A 21,113-nucleotide genomic window follows, 5' to 3' on the forward strand; every position below is an offset into this window, starting at 1 on the left:
AAATTAAACTCAATTCCAAGTGTTTATTGTCATATGCACAGTAAAGTTGCGAGCAAAAAGAAAATGGAAACTAAGGAATGGTTGGCATTTCTTGAATCCCAAGACTTTAACCTTCCGAATGATATTTGGAACGATGCATTTGAGTGACATCGTACAGACACCGCATCCGCACGTGTCTACGACACGTATTTGCTTCTTTGCAAGCTTTTGGAATGTTAAGGGGGTAATAAGTTGGACTGAACTATCCGACTGTTTTGTCGACGTTCCCATTGTAGCGCCTTACAATCCGGTGCGTCTTATGTATGTCAAATATAGGACCAAAAACCATTTTTTCGGGGTGCGCCCTATAACCCGGTGTGCCTTATAGTGCGGAAAATACGGTATATTAAATTGCAAATAATAATAATAATAATAATTTCCTTGTATTGTCATTCTGTGTAACAATGTACACAGAACGAAATGTCGATTGCACCTGACCCGTTGTAGCGAGCCGATGCAGCCGCAGCCAACAGAGGGCGCCGCCGACCACTTTTTAAGTCTTAGGAATGACTCGGCCGGGGCGCGAATGCCCTGGCCAAGTAGAGTCAACAGGCAAAAATATTACTGTGGCTATTCAGTCCTGAATCGAAAAGGTAGAAAAATGCTCCACGAGCCACAGCAAATTTAATTATTGAAGGAAAAAACAAAATCAACCCAACAAGTCAATACAACTTCTATACAGTTTGCCTAAAACCACAAATAATTTAATTCTTTAATATTATCCTTGCAATCTATCCATTAATCACCAAGATAAGACAAGAAGCTGTTTTTTTTGCTAAAGTTTGTATGAACGGGATATGAAGTACTTAACTTCCTTAACTAAGCCAAAAGGCAGAACTTCACTGTTTCTGATCTTTATCAATGAAATAGCAGTGCCTCCACAATTTTAAAAAGGGTTAAGCCTTGGCAGAAACTAGATTGCAAGCAGTGCACTTGAGATTCAGTAGGGCAGATGTTGCACGCCGATAGTGAATTAGTCATCTTCACTTTAACACTTAGTTTAGTTTCCAAAACGCCATTCAGGCTGCTTTAATATTGAGATCTTGTGTTACCATAATCATTATTGCGGTACTATTCTCAATGTTAATTTGGATGAGAGACTCGTCCTTGTCATGCCAAATCTTCCATTTAAGCCAACACACAAATTAATGAAGCACCAAAATGGATCAGTCAGAATTAGAGCTGCCCACTAACAAGAGGTTTTTTTTCCCTTCTCACACTGTTGCTCATCCAAAATGTGCTATTACACATTCAATATGAGAAATATTCAAAGTCTTGGCGCTGTTCTGTAAAACCCCACAAAACACACGGTGGAGAAAAATTGGTCGGGTTCTGGCCACAAACTTGCTTTCAAAACAAAACTTTAAAGAATCACAAAGTGTAAACACAAAACTTTCTGCTTTATAGTCTGCGTTTGTAAGCGCTTGTTCACAGCCAACCAAGATTAGCCTCAGACTGTGAGATGATTGGCAATACAGTGCCTAACGAAGATATTGGCCCCCAAACAACTTGGTATCATATTGCCACATTTCAGGTTTCAAATTTAGACTAATAAAACAGAGAAAAAAAGGCTGAAGAGGTAACAAAATGTGAGACACAGCTTAGAAGTGGAACCAAATTATTTCAACGTTTTATATTATATTTACAACGAAAAAAATGAAAAGAAGGAGTTGCAAAACGATTGCCCCCTTGTTCTCTCAGCTGAGCCAAATGACCCGAGAAACTGCCCGATGACGTATGAAGAATCCCATGTCGACCTAAATAAGTAACAATGACAAACAGAGTGCATCTGTGTCATTAAGTCTCAGTTGAAATGCTGCTGAACAGACATCATTTTGAAGCATTATGACAACATTATGAAGACCAAAGAACACACCAGGCAGGTCAGGGATAAAGTTGTAAAAAATGTCAAAGCAGAAATAAGATACAAAAAGATTTTGCAACATTAACACACGTCCCGAAACACGCCAGCAATTATGTCAAAATCAAGTGAGCAAAAAACCCCTGCAAACCTACCAAGACCAGGCTGTCCCTCTAAACTTTGGGCCCAAACAAGGAGAAGAAACTAAGAGTCCCATACTCACATTTGATAGCCTGCATGCATACACAGATGAGGTGGGAGTATCTGTGCATAAGACTATTAGTCGTACTCTGCAAAATTCTCCCCTTTTGGGAAGAGAGCAACAAGATTAAAGCCCTTTCTGTAAAAAAAAAAAGTCTATAACAAGGCCAGATTGTTTTTTTGCAAGAAGCCACAAGGCAGTCACAAATAACTTGGTCAGATGAGACCAAAATGTAACTTTTTGGGTTGAATACAAAGTTTGGCATCCGAGTACCACTGAGCATCACTCTGAAAACACCATCCCTACTGTCAAACTTGGCAGCATCGTGCTATGGAGTTGCTTTTCTTCAGAAAGGACTGGGCAGATCGTTAGAGATGATGGAAAGATAGACGGAGCCAAATATAGAGTGATTCTGTCTGGAAATCTGTTGAAAGTCTGCATCAGACCTGAGAATGGCGCGCAGTTTTCCCTTTTAACAAGACAACGACCCTAAACACAAATCTACAATAGATTGGTTAAAAATAACAATATAAAAATGTTAGAATGGCCAAACCAAAGTTCAGACCTCTATCCTCTAAAACATTTGTAGAAAGATCTGAAAAATGCTATGCACAATCGATCACCGTTAAACCTTAAGGAACTTGAGCTCATGTGTAAGGAAGAATGGGCAAATATTTCCGTTTCAAGATCTGGAAAATTTATATGGAGACATCTCCAAAAAGGGCAGCACGGCAGCACAGTGGTTAGCGCATGTGCAGCACAGTTCATGTCTTGGGAACCTGCTGCGTGGGTTCAAATCCAGCTCCAGACTTCCTGTGCGGAGTTTGTATGTTCTCCCCGTGCTTGCGTGGGTTTCCTCCGGGCACTCCGGTTTCCTCCCGCATTCCAAAAACACGCATTTCAGGTGAATTGGTCGGTCCAAATTGTCCCTAGGTGTAAATGAGCGAATGAGTTGTCTGTCCCCGAGTGCCCTGCGATTGGCTGGCAACCAGTTTAGGGTGTCCCCTGCCCACTGCCCGATGATTGCGCGAATGGGCTCCACACCCCCCCCCCCCCCCCGCGACCCTACTGAGGATAAGCGGTGTAGCTAATGAGATGAGATCTCCAAAAAGACTTATGACTGCGATTGCAGCAAAATGACGTTTTAAAAAGTATTGACTCAAAGAGCGCCAATATAATTGCAACGCCATCTTTTGAATTTTAAATTCATTAGCAAAAAAAAAAAAAAAAAAAGGTTGAATACATTTTGTTCCCACAATTGTGTCTCACGTGTTGTTGATTTTTAGAAACTATTTGGAGTATTTTTTTATCTATATGTTCCAAGCCTGACAATATGTGAAAACGTTCTTACGGGGGTAACACTTTTGCAAGGCAAATAATAACAAATTAATAATAAATTTAAGATAAACGCCACCACTTTTAAATTAATTTTCCGCCACGACCTTCCAAATTGCAAAACAGAAGAAGAAAAATGGTGCAGGGAGGTGCAAATGAATACAAATGCATACATGCTCACGCAGCAAAACACTGATGTCATTATTTATGAAGCAGTCACAAGCGTCTGCGGTTGGTGACACCAACAGCCGGATGAAGACAAATGACACGTCAGAAAGTGTGAGCCGAAACATTTTCGTTCCGCTGATACACCTGACGGTCCATCCTCGCCTCCCGTCATAAATGTAGACCTCTTGACAAAAGCCAGCGCACATTAAAGGTATTCCCAAACAGAATTTGTTTTCCAATTAAGCAAGGAACGTGGAGTGTTCCTCCCTACATTTGCAAGATATTCCACATGCCAGGAGACTCGAGTGATTTAGTCTCAAAGTTGACCCACTTGTTAACGCTAAAGGGGTGATGTCGTTGAAGGAACATAGCACTTTCAAAATGGCGGATCCCATTAACACAACATGAGAGGAGAGTTCCGAAACAGAGATTTGTAGTGAACACTGATTGCATCCGGCTTATTTCTTTTTTGAGGTAGGAAGTTGTGGATTTTTGTTTTTCATAGCATATGGTGCAGTTGGTATAATTTTTCCCGGCTAGCTCCCTGTTGGCGTAGGGGCATCCGAGGTCTTTCCTGTTTTGTTTGCTCTAGGTTGGCGCACGTTTGTCGCTGTAGCCGTTTTTCGGTGTTGGTTCATGGTTAGTCTGGCTGTTCCCTGTGTGTTTTTTGCAGACATGGGGACTTGAGACTTAGTGACTTGGACTCGAGTCGACTCGAGTCGCTGTTTTTATGACTTGTGACTTGACTTGGACTTGGCAATCTAAGACTCGGGACTTGACTTGTGACTTGACTTGCCCAAGAAAAAAATACTTGGGACTTACTTGGGACTTGAAGGTGAAGACTTGAGACTTACTTGAGACTTGCACATGTGTGACTTGGTCCCATGTCTGGTTTTTTGGTCGGCCAGCCACGCATTTTTCCGCTGAAGCTGCAGCCCCTGTCATCGATCGGTCCCTGTTACTTAATTGCCAGTGTTATTTTTTGCCAGCTAACACTTTTTTGTTTCAGGCTCTTTGTTGTACCCTCATTGCATCCACTTAGGACACAAAAACTAGCAAAACTTTGCTTAAAACACTCATAACCACTTCGACTAATTAACATGAACAACAATATGCTGACTGGCTGGCTAGGGTGCTGGTATTCCTCCAATGACGTCACAGCTCAGGATGACAAAGACAAGACATGCGGTCCTTTAAATGCATCGTCTTGGAAAATAATTGTAATATACCGATGAAATATACATATTTTCGTGTTTAACGTAAAGAATTTGGGATTACCTTTAACCGGAGGATTAGAGCACAGAATAGCCAGAGCGCTGTTAAAGTGTTGGAAATCATTGGAAACGACTTCAAACGCTAATGAACACGGGGTTCTGCTCTGAGCCGAGAAGCGTTAAGCCGAAGGGGGAGAAAATCAGGGTGATTAATATGAGAATTTGATTGGTGATTAAGATGGCAAGTACGCTATAATAAAAAGATCATGGTAGCAACTTATATGCTAGCTTTGTTCATATTTTGACTAAAAGGGAAGTCATGTCAAGTCAAGTCGCTACAGCAGTGATCACCAACCTGGTGCCTATGGGACATGGTTTCCTGCAAACATTATAAAGATAGTAGTTTCACAATAGAAATGATTGAGAATACATTAAAAAAACTAACAATTCAAATGAACCGTTTTCATGAGTTCAGAGAATCAAAATTGATATATGATCTTGCTTTGAAATTAACCCAAAAAAATCATATTGGATCCTACTCATTCCAATTTCCACTCCTGCTCTTTTGGATGTTGCATGCGGAAACAATGATCAAAGCAATTCTTTGTTCATAAGAACGCCGTTTGTGCCCTGCCATAACAAAACCGAATTTTGGAGGAGCAGCACTAAAATTTAGTTTGAAAGGCTAACTTCAATACGCTCAAGGAACCACAATTGTCTTCATTGAAACTATATTGTGATCAATTCAGATTAAAACAAGAAGAAAAAACAAATGCCAGGTAAAACGATCTTTGATATCAGATCGGAACTAGACAAAACTCCATGCTGCAATACAAATAATGATATAGATCAGAAACCACAGATGAACAACATTTGGGCACACAACGTAGCTAGAGTATATTATTCAGTGTTCATTTTACCTCTGAAAAGTGATGGGTCCCAGGGACTCGCATGCTCAAAAATCTATGGGTCCCAACAGAGATCTATGGGTCCCCAAAATTTTGTGTTATGGTGGTTAAAATTGTAAATCGGCGACAAATATATAATAGAAATCTATATATTCATTCAGTTTTAATCATCAGTTTATTGGTAATACAAATCAGTTATCACTTCAGATTTTTCAGTTAACAATATTGTACACTATACAAAATAATATTGCTGAAATAATTATATTAATCTATATTTTCATTCAGTTTTAATCATCATAGTTAATTGGTAATACAAAGCAGTTATCACTTCAGATTTTTCAGTTCACAATGTTGTAAACTATACAAAATAATATTGCTGAAATATTTATATATTCATGCAGTTTTAATCATCACAGTTAATTGGTAATACAAAGCAGTTATCACTTCAAATTTTTCAGTTCATATATTCTTCGTCGTTTGCAGTCCTGCCATAGTTGTAATGCCTTCTCAAGGTCCAATCCATTATCATCCTCCTCATAGCGTAACCAGGAATATAATTTAGTTCATTTTGGCAGAAAAGTCCTTTTCCTGCTAGTATTCTTTTGTTTATTTTCTTTCGTCGAATCGTTCGCTTCAAAACACGCGTTTTCCTTGCCTTCGCGGTCTTCTGAAGAATTTCTCCGCCGTTTTTTCGTGCCAGAATAACCACTTTCTGTGTTATGTTGGGACTTCTTACCGAAACTGAAGAAATTACCATTTTTTTGTTGATTTGCACCTAATGCCAACTGTTTTTTTCTGAGGCATACTTCTCTTTCACTCGACAACCGCCACAATGATGACGTCATCTCGAAGCAACGACATCTCGTTTGCCGAGATCGGCGCGAGACCAAAACAACAATGGCAGATCTGCCTGACGAAAAGTTTGCAGTGCGGTAAATCTTTGTTAAAAAAAATTAAAAAATTAAAAAATAAAGTAATCGGGTAATAATGACAATTTGGTGTCAAAAACGTTGTGTCCCGGGGACGCACGTTGATTTGACCCAATGCGTCCCCAGCAAAAATGATACGTCTAGGACGCAGGGACGTGGGCAAACGAGAACACTGATTATGTTATAAGAATTTTTGAAAACCATATTAAAAAGTCAACCAAAAAATAGAAAATGCACCCAATTCAATAGCAGAAATGCCACGGAGCAAAACATGAAGTTATAATGTTGTTTTTATAATCAACTCTTATACCTATGCCGGATGAACAAAAGTGTGGCACTGATTCACGTCTAACAGTCTAGAATTTGCATCACCCCAACTACAGAACTGGAGTTTGGCCCGGTTGTTTGGATGTTTCAGTTAGACTGACATTCTCTAATTGATTTTTCGACCTTGGTGGAGGTCTTTGCTCTACAGAGTTTCACTCTAGTTTTTGTTCTTTCTCTCCTCAAGCCATTTTGCCAAACACTGCAAATACCAGTCTTAAATTATTGACACAGGACTCTGGAGGGAAGGAAGACCAGCCGTGACCTTGACACCTTCCAAGCTTTTCACTGAAAAGTTTAAGTACTTCGATGCCCCCTTTTGCCATAAAATCCCGACAGGGCATCATCAACAAGCAACTACTTAAGGGTTTTGTTTACCTCATATTCCTCACTTTCAATGAGAAGTTTTGCAGAGGTGATTCGGGTCTCATACGGCGGGATCTGATTCTGTGGGAGAGGGGAACAAAAGAAAATTGTTCAATGCATACACAACCAGTTTCTGCCCAATGCCTGATAAAAGCAATATAAAATTTCAAGTTATCGGATGTACTACGGCCCTTTGGTTGTTAATCAAGCTGCTTCCAAATTTAAGGGAAATAATGCCGGTAGCACTGTGGGGCTTGTATCATCATGTCCTGTTTGCCTGATTTCTGTATGCAAACTCAGATTGCAAATACAATTAAATCTAATTCTAAAGTAAATTCTTCTCATCACGTCTTTGGAAATCATTGTTCTGTTTGCTTTCCTCCCTCACACACACAGTCTAACGATTTAACATTGTTTGCTGCACTTTTAACTTTTATTATCCTTTTTCATTATCTACTACATTTGATCTCAGCGAGTGTTTGTGTAAGTGTCAAACTGCTCTGTGAAAATCCTTTTAGGGAAACAGTGCTTTATGAGTAAACATGGGGGGTGTTTGAAGACAGAGACTCTCCTACTCACCTGCACATCATCTTCGACACTGGAGGACGCTTCAGTCTGATTCTGGGCAGGAAGCCACAGCCTGACACTCTTCAACAAGTATTCTTTGCCTTCCTGAGGATGCCGTGATGTTGCGCAAAGAAGAATCCAAACAAAAACATGACATTGAAAAACGACATACAAAGCATTCTAAACACTCGTTTCTTCTCAAGCTCCGATGGGTCTTTGTCAGAGAAAATAAAAATGACATCAATCAAAATTCAAAACCTTGACATGCAAATTGGTTATATGGAGCCACTCTGCCCTCTACAGTTCAACTGATACTTCAGATGTGATTCAAATAATTGTTAAGGGCAAGGGTTTTTAGGTTACAAACTCAACTTTTTATTTAATGGATCTGATATCTATTCTTGGAGATTCCCATGAACAGCTACTCAAAACAGGACAATAACTTAACTTTGTTGCTGCACTGTATAGCTATTTTCACACTTGACCAAATATTTTTCAGCAACGTAACACAACATACTGTATTTTATATTACATTCAAAACGTCCCTATCTTTATTCGACCCCAGAAAGTTCCAGTTTCTATCTTTTTGCTTAAAAAATAAAATTAAATGTCAAGAACCAAAAGGAGTGAAATAATACAGGCTTTTGAAAGGTTTTGGGGACCTTCTTCAGAATATAATTAAATGCAAATACAAAATAATGTTCTCGTTTCCTACATAGAAAAGATTCCCTGAAAAGGTCAGTCTGTAACCTTTCACTTTGTACATGGACTGTCTCCAAGATTTTTTTTAATTGTTCAAGAGTGGAAATGAACTTGTTCAAACCAGCTCTAAGGTAATGAAATGTCTTTGCCGCTCCGCAAACCACACGGCTGAATGAACACGTACTCGTATTGCATGCCCTTGTATTAAACAGGAGAAACTCGTCTCATTTAAACATAATGAATGTGCTGGAGACATTTTGTCTTAAACTGTTGCCATCAGTTGCTACTGATTATCTCATTTTCCCCAATTTCATGACTTAAAAGATCTGATAATAAGCATTTGCACTCGAATAACTTGCTGCATGTGCGTGCAACTGATCATTTAAGTGTCCATCTGATGATTAATGCCATACGTTTCAATTTGCAGAGAATAATTAGCTCGGCATATTCCTGCTTTAATGTGCTAATAATTCATCCCATGCGAGTATATGTGCGTCACCTGACCTGATTCTTCTCTGTACTGAACAAGTAGCTGGCCATGAGTTGGAGACCTTCAGGGTTATCAGGGTGATATTGCAGCGCCCTCTCAATGAATTGTTTGCATTTGTCGGCAGCTCCCTCCTCCATGCTGCACACATATTGAGACATCTCAAATGATTAAATAGAAAAGAAACACGATGGGAGATTAGCGATGTCAAGAGTCTAATGAAGTCGTCAATTACCAGAGATCTGTAAGGTAAAGCTCAGCGATTGAGCAGTAAGCCATGCTAACATCCTTTGTTGTTGGGAGTTCGGGATCTTCGTGAACAAATGCCGCAGCTCCGGCCTGAGCCTGGTTTAAATAGAAATGCCGTTTTAGCAGTTGTATAAAATGCTTTTGCTTATTATTCTACAGAAGTAGATTTTACTCAGCTCCAGACAGTTTTTTATTTTCAGTTTTTGACTACATCAAGGTAAAATGTTCATTTCTAATTTTGAGTGAAAAGAGAGTAAAACCCTTATAAACATATAATGTGCAGTCAAGGGAGAAAGGTGATCAGGTGCCTCACCGGTCATCAAAGAAATGTAAAAATTAAGAATATACTACCGACACAATGTTATATTTATTTAGTTCTTTCTCATTTAACCTCACAATTTTGGGATTTTCTTTTTCAAAATTGCTGAATTTTTCACATGTTCTTACTTTCCTCACCCTAATTAACCCTACAACAAATACAAAAAGCGAGCGTCTGCAGAGAGTCCCTCTTATTACATGCCTCGCGTCAAACTGAGGAAAAACAAGGAGGACTTTTACAAGTAAGTTATCGACGCTATTTTACAAAAGCACCTGCTTTTGGACTTTATTTATAAGGCAAGTATTTATCCTGGAGTGCAATGTCTAATCTTGTTGCGAACAATACTCACTACAATGAAATCAATGATAGTTGTATTCTATTTTACTCTATATTGCTGTTTTTTTAAAACAAAACACGTTAAATGTTGCCCAATTAAATTATGTCAAGTAGGTTAATTTATTAAGAGCTCTGACTGTGCCTTACCAGACATGAACCTCACCACACATCACAGTTACATACACACCCGGCCGGGGTCCTAGATTATTAGAATTTCAAAACCTAATGTTTCTCAACATTGTAATTCAAATTCAATAAAATACATGAAAAATCTCCATTAACATAATTTTCCATAAGTAGGGAGCCCTGGATGCATTTTTATTTTATTTTGTTTATTTATTTATTTATTTATTTATTTATTTTTTCAAAAATGCAGCAACTAATTACATAATTGAATCAATTCTAGATGCTTTTTCAGGTTTTGTGCAACGCAGCATATTTGTATGTTTAGCTTCGACGGTGTTTCTTAAGTAAAATTTATACAGTACTTTGCGCTTTCATGACAGCTATGAAACTGAGGGCATCTAGAACGCAATTCTTTCAAGCTTATTCCAGATAGATTTAAGCATTGCATTCGTTAAACAACACCACCACCATGCGACAAAAAGGTAAAATGCACAGAGGGTATGTTGGTGACTTATGATCTTGAATGGCGGTTGAGATACAGTATAGACTAATTCAGGGTCAGCAACCTTTTCGGTGTGGACTGCCAATTACAAATTTCCTTGTAAATCAGTGTGCCACGCCAAGAATAATGTGTTGTTTTGTATCCGAAAGAGCTGTAAATTTACACCAGTCCGAATATACAACATGGATATACATTGAAATCATCCAACTGACCAATCTATCTTCCAGTATTCTTGTTCATCAATAAACTAAACAATTAATGTGAGCAACATGTGGAGAGGCCTTTAGACATCCATGACTTCAACTTTTACCACAAGAATCAACCTGAATCAACCATTCTTCATCAACAATGAACTACAATCAAAAAACAAGTGATATGGACAGGTACCATACCATTCATCAATGAAATCTTATTGCAGAAAATATCAAAACTTGAAATAACAGCAACAAGGCAGAAGGCTACTTAAAAATACGTGCAACAGATGATGACAGATGATTTGGTCTCAGATTTTAATGGTTTTCCGTGCTTTGCTATGTATGCAGTGAGCAATGTGATAACTTGTTTCAGTGGTGGTGTTTTTAGCAGTGACAAAGGTTTTTACGGTCTGTGTTTGTTTGCCGTACCTGGACACAGCGTGTTTAATGTCCACGCCTTGAATTTATGTTTCGTCTCGTCATGACGTTTAACAGTTGATGTGCGAGATACAACGCTCTCGAGGCATAATGCACAAACAGCACAGTCATTTTTTGCACAAGCCCCCAGTCAGAAACGAGATTTTTTCGCTGTATATAATTTGTGCTGCTAATGTAACACTGACTGTAAGCAAAACCTAACTGTGTTAGTGTGGCTCACAGGGAATCTGACATGGCTAAGTTGAATGGATTTCATAAGCAATTATTTAATTTTCATAGATGAATCAAAGAGCACTCACAGTAGTCTGCGCTTGTTTGTCCAATGCAGCGAGAAGGACTTGTACTCCTTTTGTGTAGAAGTCAACAGCTTCCTGACCTGTGTGCAGCTGTCCCAGGTACATGTACTTACTGTGGCCTACATCTGGGCTCAGCTCAGCAGCACGCAAAAACACGTACATAGAAAGTCAAGGAAGCTAAAAACAACTGCAGGAGGTATGAAAAATGATGAAACCCAATGTAAAGGATATTCCTTTAGCTTTTTGTGTGTCTCCAAGCTCAGAGGAAATGTGACCCAGCATGTCAAGAACTTGAAGGTTGGTAGACTCAAGATCCAGGGCGCGCTGACAGTAGAGCCGAGCCATTTCAAAGTCAAAACTGTCCATGCATTCCTCAGTCTGTGTGACAGAAAATAACTATTGGATTCAATTAAAGCAGGGGTGTTAAACTCAATTTGGCTCGGGCCACGTGACAGAAAGAAAATTATTGCGGGGCCCAGACAACGCATAATGCAGTGTCTGAAACTCATGACAAAATGTTACTGGACACCAGGGCAGACAACTCTGAAAGGTTGCCTGCCCAGCCATAGAGTTGCCTGCCCCATTTTTCACAACTTGAAACCGGAGTGACCAGAGGAAACCCACGCGAGCACGGGGAGAACATGCAAACACTCGCACGGGATGCTGAACCCATGGCCTTAGAATTGTGCTACGGGCGTGCTAACAACTCAGATGCCGTGCCGTCTATATATATTTTGATTATATATATACTGGACTGTCTCAGAAAATTAGAATATTGTGATAAAGTTCTTTATTTTCTGTAATGCAATTAAAAAAACAAAAATGTCATACATTCTGGATTCATTACACATCAACTGAACTATTTCAAGCCTTTTATTATTTTAATATTGCTGAATTTGGCCTACAGCTTAAGAAAACTCAAAAATCCTATCTCAAAATATTAGAATATCATGAAAAAGTATACAAGTAGGCTATTCAACTAATCACCTGAATCATCTAATTAACTCGAAACACCTTGCGAGGTTTCCTGAGCCTTAAAAACACTCAGCTTGGTTCAGTAAACTAAATCACAAGTATGGGGAACACTGCTGATCTGACTGCTGTCCAGAGGACCATCATTGCTACCCTCCATCAGGAGGGTAAGACACAAAAAGAAATTTCTCAAAGAGCAGGCTGTTCACAGAGTGCAGTTTCAAAGCATATCCACAAAAAGTCTGTTGGAAGGGAAAAATGTGGCCGGAAACGCTGCACAACCAAGAGAGATGACCGCAGCCTTAACAAAATTGTGAAGAAGAGCCGCTTCCAGAATTTGGGGGAGCTTCAAAGACAGTGGGCTGAAGCTGGAGTCCAGGTATCAAAAGCCACAGTTCACAGACGTGTCCGTGAAATGGGCTACAATAGCCGTATTCCCATGGTCAAGCCACTTCTGAACTCAAGACAACGGAAGAAGCGTCTGACTTGGGCTATGGAGAAGAAGCACTGGACAGTTGCAGAGTGGTCCAAAGTCCTCTTTTCAGACGAAAGCAAGTTTTGCATTTCATTTGGAAGTCAAGGCGCCAGAGTCTGGAGAAAGGCTGGAGAGGAGCAAAATCCAAGTTGCTTGAAATCCAGTGTTAAGTTCCCACAGTCATCAATGGTTTGGGGAGCCATGTCAGCTGCTGGTGTTGGTCCACTGTGTTTCATCAAGTCCAGAGTAAATGCAACTGTGTACCAAGAGATTTTAGAGCACTACATGCTTCGATCTGCTGAAAAGCTCTATGGAGATGAGGATTTCATTTTCCAGCATGATCTGGCACCTGCCCACAGTGCCAAAACCACCAGTAACTGGTGCACTGACCATGGCATCACTGTCCTTGATTGGCCTGCTAATTCCCCTGACCTGAACCCCATTGAGAATTTGTGGGGTATAGTTAAGAAGAAGATGAAAGACACCAGACCTACAAATGCAAATGAGCTGAAGGCCGCTATCGAAGCATCCTGGGCATCAATAACACCTCAGCAATGCCACAGGCTGATTGCCTCCATGCCACGCCGGATTGATGCAGTAATCCGTGCAAAAGGATTCCCAACCAAGTACTGAGTGCATCAATGGACATTTTCAAATGTTTGATTTAGTTTTGCTGTTATAAAATTATTTTTTTTACTTGGTCTAAGGAAGTATTCTAATATTTTGAGATAGGATTTTTGAGTTTTTTTCAGCTGTAAGCCAAAATCAGCAATATTCAAATAATAAAAGGCTTGAAATAGTTCAGTTGATGTGTAATGAATCCAGAATGTATGACATTTTTGTTTTTTTAATTGCATTACAGAAAATAAAGAACTTTATCACAATATTCTAATTTTCTGAGACAGTCCAGTAAGTATGGGTTGCTGTAAAGGTTGCTCCCGTGTCCGTAGGCAGGTTGCCCTTCTAGAGGGACGTGTCCGTGAGCTAGAGCAGTTTAAACGGAAAATGTTAGGTGCCTCGGACACCACTGCTAGCGTGGGTTGTAGCAAACCTGCTAGTCCGGTTAGCATTAGCCCTAAACGGCATGCTAATCGCGGTGAGCCAATTCAGACGCATGACAAGTTCATCCCCCTAGCTAGTCCCACTCCACCCCGGTCTACTGGCTCCCGCACCCTAGTTATAGGTGACTCCATCACCCGTAACATAAAGCTTAGCACCCCAGCCACGGTTATGTGTATTTCTGGGGCCAGAGCACCCGACATTGAGGCTAATTTGAGGGAGCTGACGAGCAAACCTAGACACCAGGACAGGGCTAGCTACACCGATATAGTCATTCACGTCGGCTCCAATGATACTAGAATGAGACAATCTGAGATTACAAAGAAAAATATTGCTAGGACCTGTAATCTCGCCAGAAAGATGAGTCGCCATCGAGTAATTGTCTCTGGCCCCTTGCCTGCGAGAGGCAATGATGAGAGGTTTAGCAGACTAGTCTCGCTAAACCGATGGCTGGCAAGTTTTTGCAATCAGAAGGGATTTAGGTTTGTGGATAACTGGCCTGCTTTCTGGGGCCGACCTGACCTGCTGAGGAGAGACGGCCTTCACCCTAACTGGGAAGGTGCTCTCACTCTTTCTAAAAATATAGATTACTGTTTAAGCCTTCCATGACAGGATACACTAGTGCAGGCCAGGTCACAGGTGATTAGTGAACCTGTTACCATGGGTGTGGAGTCTGTAACGCTAGAGCTAACTAGCGCTATGCTAGATTCATGCAATTCACATAGTTTTTGTAGTTTAGAGTGTTCTACTGACTGCACCATACACCCTGATTTATACTATTCTATAGCATCTTCTTCTGTGCCTCTTACCTCTGTTTCTCCCTTGTTAGGTGAGGAGGGAGAAGAAATAACATTATTTTCTACCAATAGTCATCCTGCTACTCCACCGGTCAACAATATTCCTGTGGTATGGAATTCGGGCCGCATCTGCCGTCATGCAAGGCACAAGACCCGGGACCGGCAGTCGAACCCTGTGGTGGTTACCACTAAGGTGCAAAACTCGCGAAAGGTTTCAGCTCAGTCCACAGTACTGAAGCTTGGCCTTCTTAATATTAGATCACTAGCCTCCAAAGCTTTACTTGTTAATGACCTTATTAATGAACACAATCTTAACCTTATTGGCCTTTGTGAGACCTGGTTGAAACCAAATGAGTTTGTAGTGTTAAATGAGGCTTCTCCCCCTAACTTTGTGAGTGCGCACTTGGCACGACCATGCAAAAAAGGTGGAGGTGTTGCTCTTATATCGGAAAATAGGTTGAAATTTACTTCTAATACCCCTACTAGTTTTAAAACGTTTGAAGCACTTGTTATGAGGTCCTTAATGTCAACACCAATTTATGTAGTTGTTGTGTATCGCCCACCTGGACCATACTCAAATTTTTTGGAAGAATTTTCTGATTTGTTAACAGACTTAGTTACGTATGCGGATAATGTTGTAATTATTGGTGATTTTAATGTTCACATAAACTCCCCATCAAATTCACTTGCAATTGCATTTAAGTCACTGATGGATACATTTGGTTTCAATCAAATAGTTGATGTGCCAACTCATAAAGATGGGAACACTCTAGATCTTGTCCTGACCCGTGGCGTAGTAGCCTCAAATGTTACAGTGTTACCGTATCCTAATGCCATCTCTGATCACTATTTTGTTAAATGTGAGGTGTTGTTTAATGTTTACTGTGATAAGGAAAATATAGGCTTTAGCAGTCGCAATATCCGCCCTAAAACGGTGTTAGCCTTAAAAGAATTATTACCTACGGTAACTGCAGCCTTCCCTTCGTACACTGGGTCTGTTGACTCACTTACAAACAACTTCAATACTGCTTTGGTAAATGTTCTTGATTCTGTGGCGCCCCTAAAGTATAAATTCCGACCCAAGAAGAATACACCTTGGTTTACTGAAGAAACTAGGTTACTCAAACAAAGTTGCAGAAAAATTGAACGAAAATGGCGCACTACTAAGCTGGAGGTTTTTCGACTGGCCTGGTGTGACAGTTTGCTGAAATATAAAGTAGCTCTTGCCTCAGCTAAAGCTTCGTATTTCTCTAAGATTATTGTTGAACATAAGAATAATCCAAAATTTTTATTTGACACAGTGGCGAAACTTACCAGACAACAACTTAACCCAAATGGTTGCACTCATTCTGCTAATGACATTATGGAATTTTTTAATAAAAAGATTCAACTAATCAGGAATGAAATTTTAAAAGAACGCTCTGTTTCCTCCTCCTATATCAAAGATGTGGAGGTGCTAGGTATGGACTGTGTCAGCGGTTGTTTAGAAACATTCTCCAGTTTCAATGAATTGTCCCTTGATAATCTAACACAGATGGTCAGTAGGGCCAAACAAACTACGTGCCTGCTTGATCCGTTTCCAGCTTCACTGGTGAAGGATCTGTTTGAGATCTTAGGACCATCAGTTTTAAATATTATTAATATATCGCTATCCTCGGGTATTGTTCCTGTAGCCTTCAAGTCTGCCGTCATTAAACCCACGCTTAAGCGACCTAACCTTGACCCAGAAAGCCTAGGTAACTATAGGCCAGTGTCAAATCTGCCATTTCTTGCGAAATTACTTGAAAAGGTCGTTGCACAGCAGCTAAATGACTTCATGTCAGAAAATAACCTTTTTGAAACTGTCCAGTCAGCATTTAGAGCAAATCATTCTACTGAGACAGCCCTTGCAAAAGTAACCAATGATCTCCTTTTAACAATGGATTCTGGTGCCTCATCAATGTTACTGCTGCTGGATCTCAGCGCTGCTTTTGATACGGTCGACCACAACATATTATTGATTCGTCTAGAACGCATTGGTATCTCAGGAACTGTACTCTCGTGGTTTAGGTCCTACCTGTCAGACAGGATGCAATGTGTTAACTATGGCAATATGACCTCTAAACAATCTAATGTCCCTTGTGGTGTTCCTCAAGGCTCTGTACTTGGCCCCCTTCTTTTTAGTATTTATATGATCCCGCTTGGTGACATTATCCGCAAGTATAATATTAGTTTCCATTGCTATGCAGATGACACTCAACTGTATGTGCCACTGGAAAAAACTGGACATTTAAGTTTTAGAAATCTGGAGGATTGCCTTACTGAGATTCAAAGATGGATGTCAAATAATTTTTTACGCCTTAACCGAGAAAAAACTGAAATGTTGATTATTGGTCCAGCTCACTGTCGTCATTTGTTTTCAAACATTACCCTGAACCTAGACAAATGTAATATCACCCAAAGTGACTTGGTCAAAAATCTAGGTGTTATATTTGATCCTAATCTGTCGTTTCAGTTACATGTGAAAAATATTACTAGAATAGCTTTCTACCACCTCCGTAATATTGCGAAGATTCGTTCAATGCTGTCCCAATCAGATGCAGAGATTTTAATTCATGCGTTTATTACTTCTCGGCTCGATTACTGTAATGTATTGCTTTCTGGTCTCCCGATGTCTAGCATTAAAAGTTTGCAGCTGGTTCAGAATGCGGCAGCTAGACTTTTGACTAAGACTAAAAAGTTTGAGCATATTACACCTGTATTGGCCAACTTGCACTGGCTCCCAGTCCACTTAAGATGTGACTTTAAGGTTCTCTTATTAACATATAAATGTTTGCATGGGCTTGCACCCTCTTATCTCTCCGATTTGATTTCCCCCTATGTTCCTGCACGGAGTCTGCGCTCGGAAAATGCCGGTCTACTTGTGATTCCGAGAGCCAAGAAGTCTGCGGGTTCGAGAGCGTTCTCCATCCGGGCCCCGGTGTTGTGGAATGCCCTGCCTCTGGAGATAAGATCTGCAACCTCAACGGAAGTTTTTAAATTGAGGCTTAAGACACACTTCTATTCCAAAGCATATGATTGATGCCCACCTCGTATTCTGTTTTGTCCTGTCTTTTTCTGAGGCCTGCCTGGCTGATACGAAGGAGAAGGATGATTTGGGATGGGTCAGCGGACCGGGGTCTGACCTGCAGCATGTCAACCCCTGCATTTACCAGCTGGCGTCGTCGTTGATGTCATGCTCTTTCCGGACATTTTCAACATCTTACCTAGTGTTTACTATTCTGTGTACAGTAATGCTAATTGTAATTCACCCTGTTCAATCCTGGAAGGGGGATTACCACATGTGAGGTCCTTTCTCAATGTTTCTCTTTTCTCCTCACACTGAGGTTTTTGAGTTTTTCCTTGCCCGCATGCTGGTTTGCTAGTTTAAGATCAGGTAATTGTGTAATTTTGTAACTGTAATCCTGTGCAGTCCTTTGAGACCTTTTTGTGATTAAGGGCTATATAAATAAATTTGACTTGACTTGACTTGAGTCCAGTATATATAAACATTACTTGACTTGACTTTTACACACACACAGGCAGCACGGCAGAGCAGTAGTTAGCGCATGTGCGGCACAGTTCTGAGGTCATGAGATCGAACCGTCCAGTGTGGAGCATGTTCTCCCCATGCTTGCGTGGGTTTCTTCCGGGCACTCTGGTTTCCTCCTACATTCCAAAAACATGCATGTCAGGTTAATTGGCCAGTCAAAATTGTCCCTAGGTGTGAATGAGCGAGAGAGTTGTCCGTCTCTGTGTGCCCGGTGACTGGCTGGCATCCAGTTCAGGGTGTCCCCTGCCCACTGCCCAAAGATAGCTGGGATGGGCTCCAGCACCCCTGCGACCCTACTGAGGATACGTGGTGCAGATAATGGATGGATACATACACACACACACAAATACACAATAAATATAAACAAATACACTTTTAAAGTTAAATAAATACAAATTTCTTGTTTAAACATGTACGTGTTCATTATAGTTCATGTTTTTTTTTAACGATTATTCAAATCAGTATTGTTTTTATTTAATCAAATACATTTTTACAAGCCCTGGGAGGGACTAAACACATTATGTCCCTTTAAGAATAAAACTTGGGTTGTCACTTGGGTCAAGCTGACTTACCTTCTCTAGTAACTGCTCAACAGAGTACTTGGCTGCTGTTTTCTTCTTTGCTTTTTCGTGCATTCTCACTTTCATCCTTTCTTGGGGTGTCAAGCCAACTATGCCGGCATCTGGATGAATCATACGAATTAAGGGAGAGTTGGATATTTTTTGCACATAGTAATGCTGTCATTGTTGCGTGTTGTAAATTACCGTTATTGGAGCGGTAGTCTTTCCTCTTTGGTCTGGTTTTCTTCTTTGTCTTTGCCTGCCCGCCCATGATTACAAATCCGACGGCTTATTTTATGACAATTTGAACTTTAAGAGCAGATTTTCTTAGTTTGTCATAAAACACATGGCTCGCAGGGGCAAACACTTTTGGGATGGTACGCATGCGCCGAACGATCTTTTGCTGTCACTACGGAAAGACGCAATGGACAAACTCCACATATGCGGAAATAAATCATCTTTGTCATTTCTAAAATAGATCCAGTTATTATATTTTCATCATGAAAATGCATACTAGCTTAAAAAAGGTGTTCTAAGTTGATTTACTCAACCTGATTGAATTACTGACCACGAAAATGAAACCAAGGCGAGATTCACATAAACGACAAGCGTTTCATCCAATGACACTAAGGCTGAGTCCCATTCTTCGCACTTTCACTCGCTATGTGCCCTAGTCACTCGGTTTGCGCGTTCACGTGAAAATGGGGTGTGTCCCGATACTCTCAAGACCGAGGCAGAAGTGCCCTCAAACCATGTCGTAGCCACTTCAAGACCGAGGGGGCTCTCGACCTCACTTGGCGGCGAAGTGACTACCCAGAAGGCTTTGCGAATTCTCAATATCAACAAACATGCCCGGAAAGGAACCGCACAAATGTAAGTAGTTTTCCACAACCACGCATGTATTTGCAACAAAATGTATTGAGATATCTTAGTTAGACGTAAATGCAATAGAAAATCGTATTTTCGCGTTAAAACACGAACATTGCAAAATCGCTACTTTACGAAGTGCACTAATCTACCAAGGGAGCTGGCAAAAAAAAATCTTCACGCTACAAACTTTAAAGTAGGATAACTGGGCAGAAAATCACGGTTCAGCCCATCCCTGTTTTTATCTTAAACGAGTCGTCCTTTTACATCTACTGTACATGGCCAGTCGCTAAAGGAGCATAGTCAGAATACCGTTCTGGACATAAGCGCTTGTTTACTGCACACAATTTCGGGTGTCGTGTTTTATTTACAATATGATTCTTTCATGTGAGATCAGAATGCATTAGTTTTCATCATGCATTATGAGTAATGTCTCCGAATTTCACGTGGAAATACAGTTGAAACAAACTACTATCACATAGTCCACTGCCTTCTCTGTAAACACATATTAAGTAAACTAATTACCTTCTCAAAATGTTGTCCAAATGTGGAGACAATTCTAAAGCATATGTGATGCTGGCCAATAGAAGGCTCATACAGCCATAAGAATAACATGTCAATTTTGTGTATCTATTCACTATCAAATAATTATCCAGAACACATCCTATAATTTCCTGTCTCACATCAACTTGCTGAGCATCCTATACTCAGTTGTTTTTGTACAATACATCAGCATTAAGTAATTCTTGTTTTTTCCACCCAACCTAAAGGCCACTGTAGAACGTCCCGTGGAAGAGCTGGTCACCATCACAGCTACCACGCCATCCACACCACCGGGCACGTCGTTGGCACCTTCTAATCCGGCGCCAAACCCCAAATCACCCAGAAAAAAAAGGAAGCACGATACACTCCTTGACTTTTTGAAAGCGGAGTCTGCCGGAGTGAGGAAAAGGCTCGAAGAAACTGTGGCCAAAACTGAGCGGTTCCCGTCCTTTTTGGGAAGCTCGTGGACAAATTTCCAGAACAGTGACATCTCTGCAATGTTTCCCTTTGTTTTATAAAAGGATAATATTGTTTTTTTTATTAAGAACTCAATGAAGTTCCAGTTTGTGTTTTCCAGCTTCATGGAAGTATTGGTATATTTTTGTTAAAATTTGTGACACATTATTTACTATTATGTATTTTGGCCCAATGTGAGTTTGTTTTTCTGAAAGTAAACTATTATTTAAGCTGGAGTGATTTGTAGTTGT

The 21,113-nt window shown here is 40.3% G+C and overlaps 1 protein-coding gene and 1 long non-coding RNA gene across 2 annotated transcripts in view; one reads left to right on the forward strand and one right to left on the reverse strand.

Annotated features, from left to right (window-relative positions):
- Window positions 1-19,610, reverse strand: part of LOC148372653 (uncharacterized) — a 95,122-nt gene extending 75,512 nt beyond the window's left edge. The window contains exons 1-8 of the mRNA XM_088327235.1: window positions 19,201-19,610; window positions 19,009-19,118; window positions 11,794-11,940; window positions 11,566-11,718; window positions 9,338-9,447; window positions 9,120-9,243; window positions 7,926-8,018; window positions 7,359-7,427 (exon numbers count right to left, since the gene is read on the reverse strand). Coding sequence (XP_088183361.1) covers window positions 7,359-7,427; window positions 7,926-8,018; window positions 9,120-9,243; window positions 9,338-9,447; window positions 11,566-11,718; window positions 11,794-11,940; window positions 19,009-19,118; window positions 19,201-19,267 — 873 coding nt within the window. The 5' untranslated portion in view covers window positions 19,268-19,610. The remainder of the gene's footprint in view (window positions 1-7,358; window positions 7,428-7,925; window positions 8,019-9,119; window positions 9,244-9,337; window positions 9,448-11,565; window positions 11,719-11,793; window positions 11,941-19,008; window positions 19,119-19,200) is intronic.
- Window positions 19,611-19,624: 14 nt separating this feature from the next.
- On the forward strand, window positions 19,625-21,098 carry LOC148372656 (uncharacterized). The gene is made up of 2 exons (XR_015849549.1): window positions 19,625-19,869; window positions 20,634-21,098. It is a non-coding gene; the product is annotated as an uncharacterized LOC148372656 (long non-coding RNA).
- Window positions 21,099-21,113: the final 15 nt, after the last annotated feature.

Source organism: Urocampus carinirostris, chromosome 2, assembly GCF_059441175.1.
Source record: "Urocampus carinirostris isolate Australia breed hairy pipefish chromosome 2, RoL_Ucar_1.0, whole genome shotgun sequence".
NCBI classification, from domain to species: domain Eukaryota; kingdom Metazoa; phylum Chordata; class Actinopteri; order Syngnathiformes; family Syngnathidae; genus Urocampus; species Urocampus carinirostris.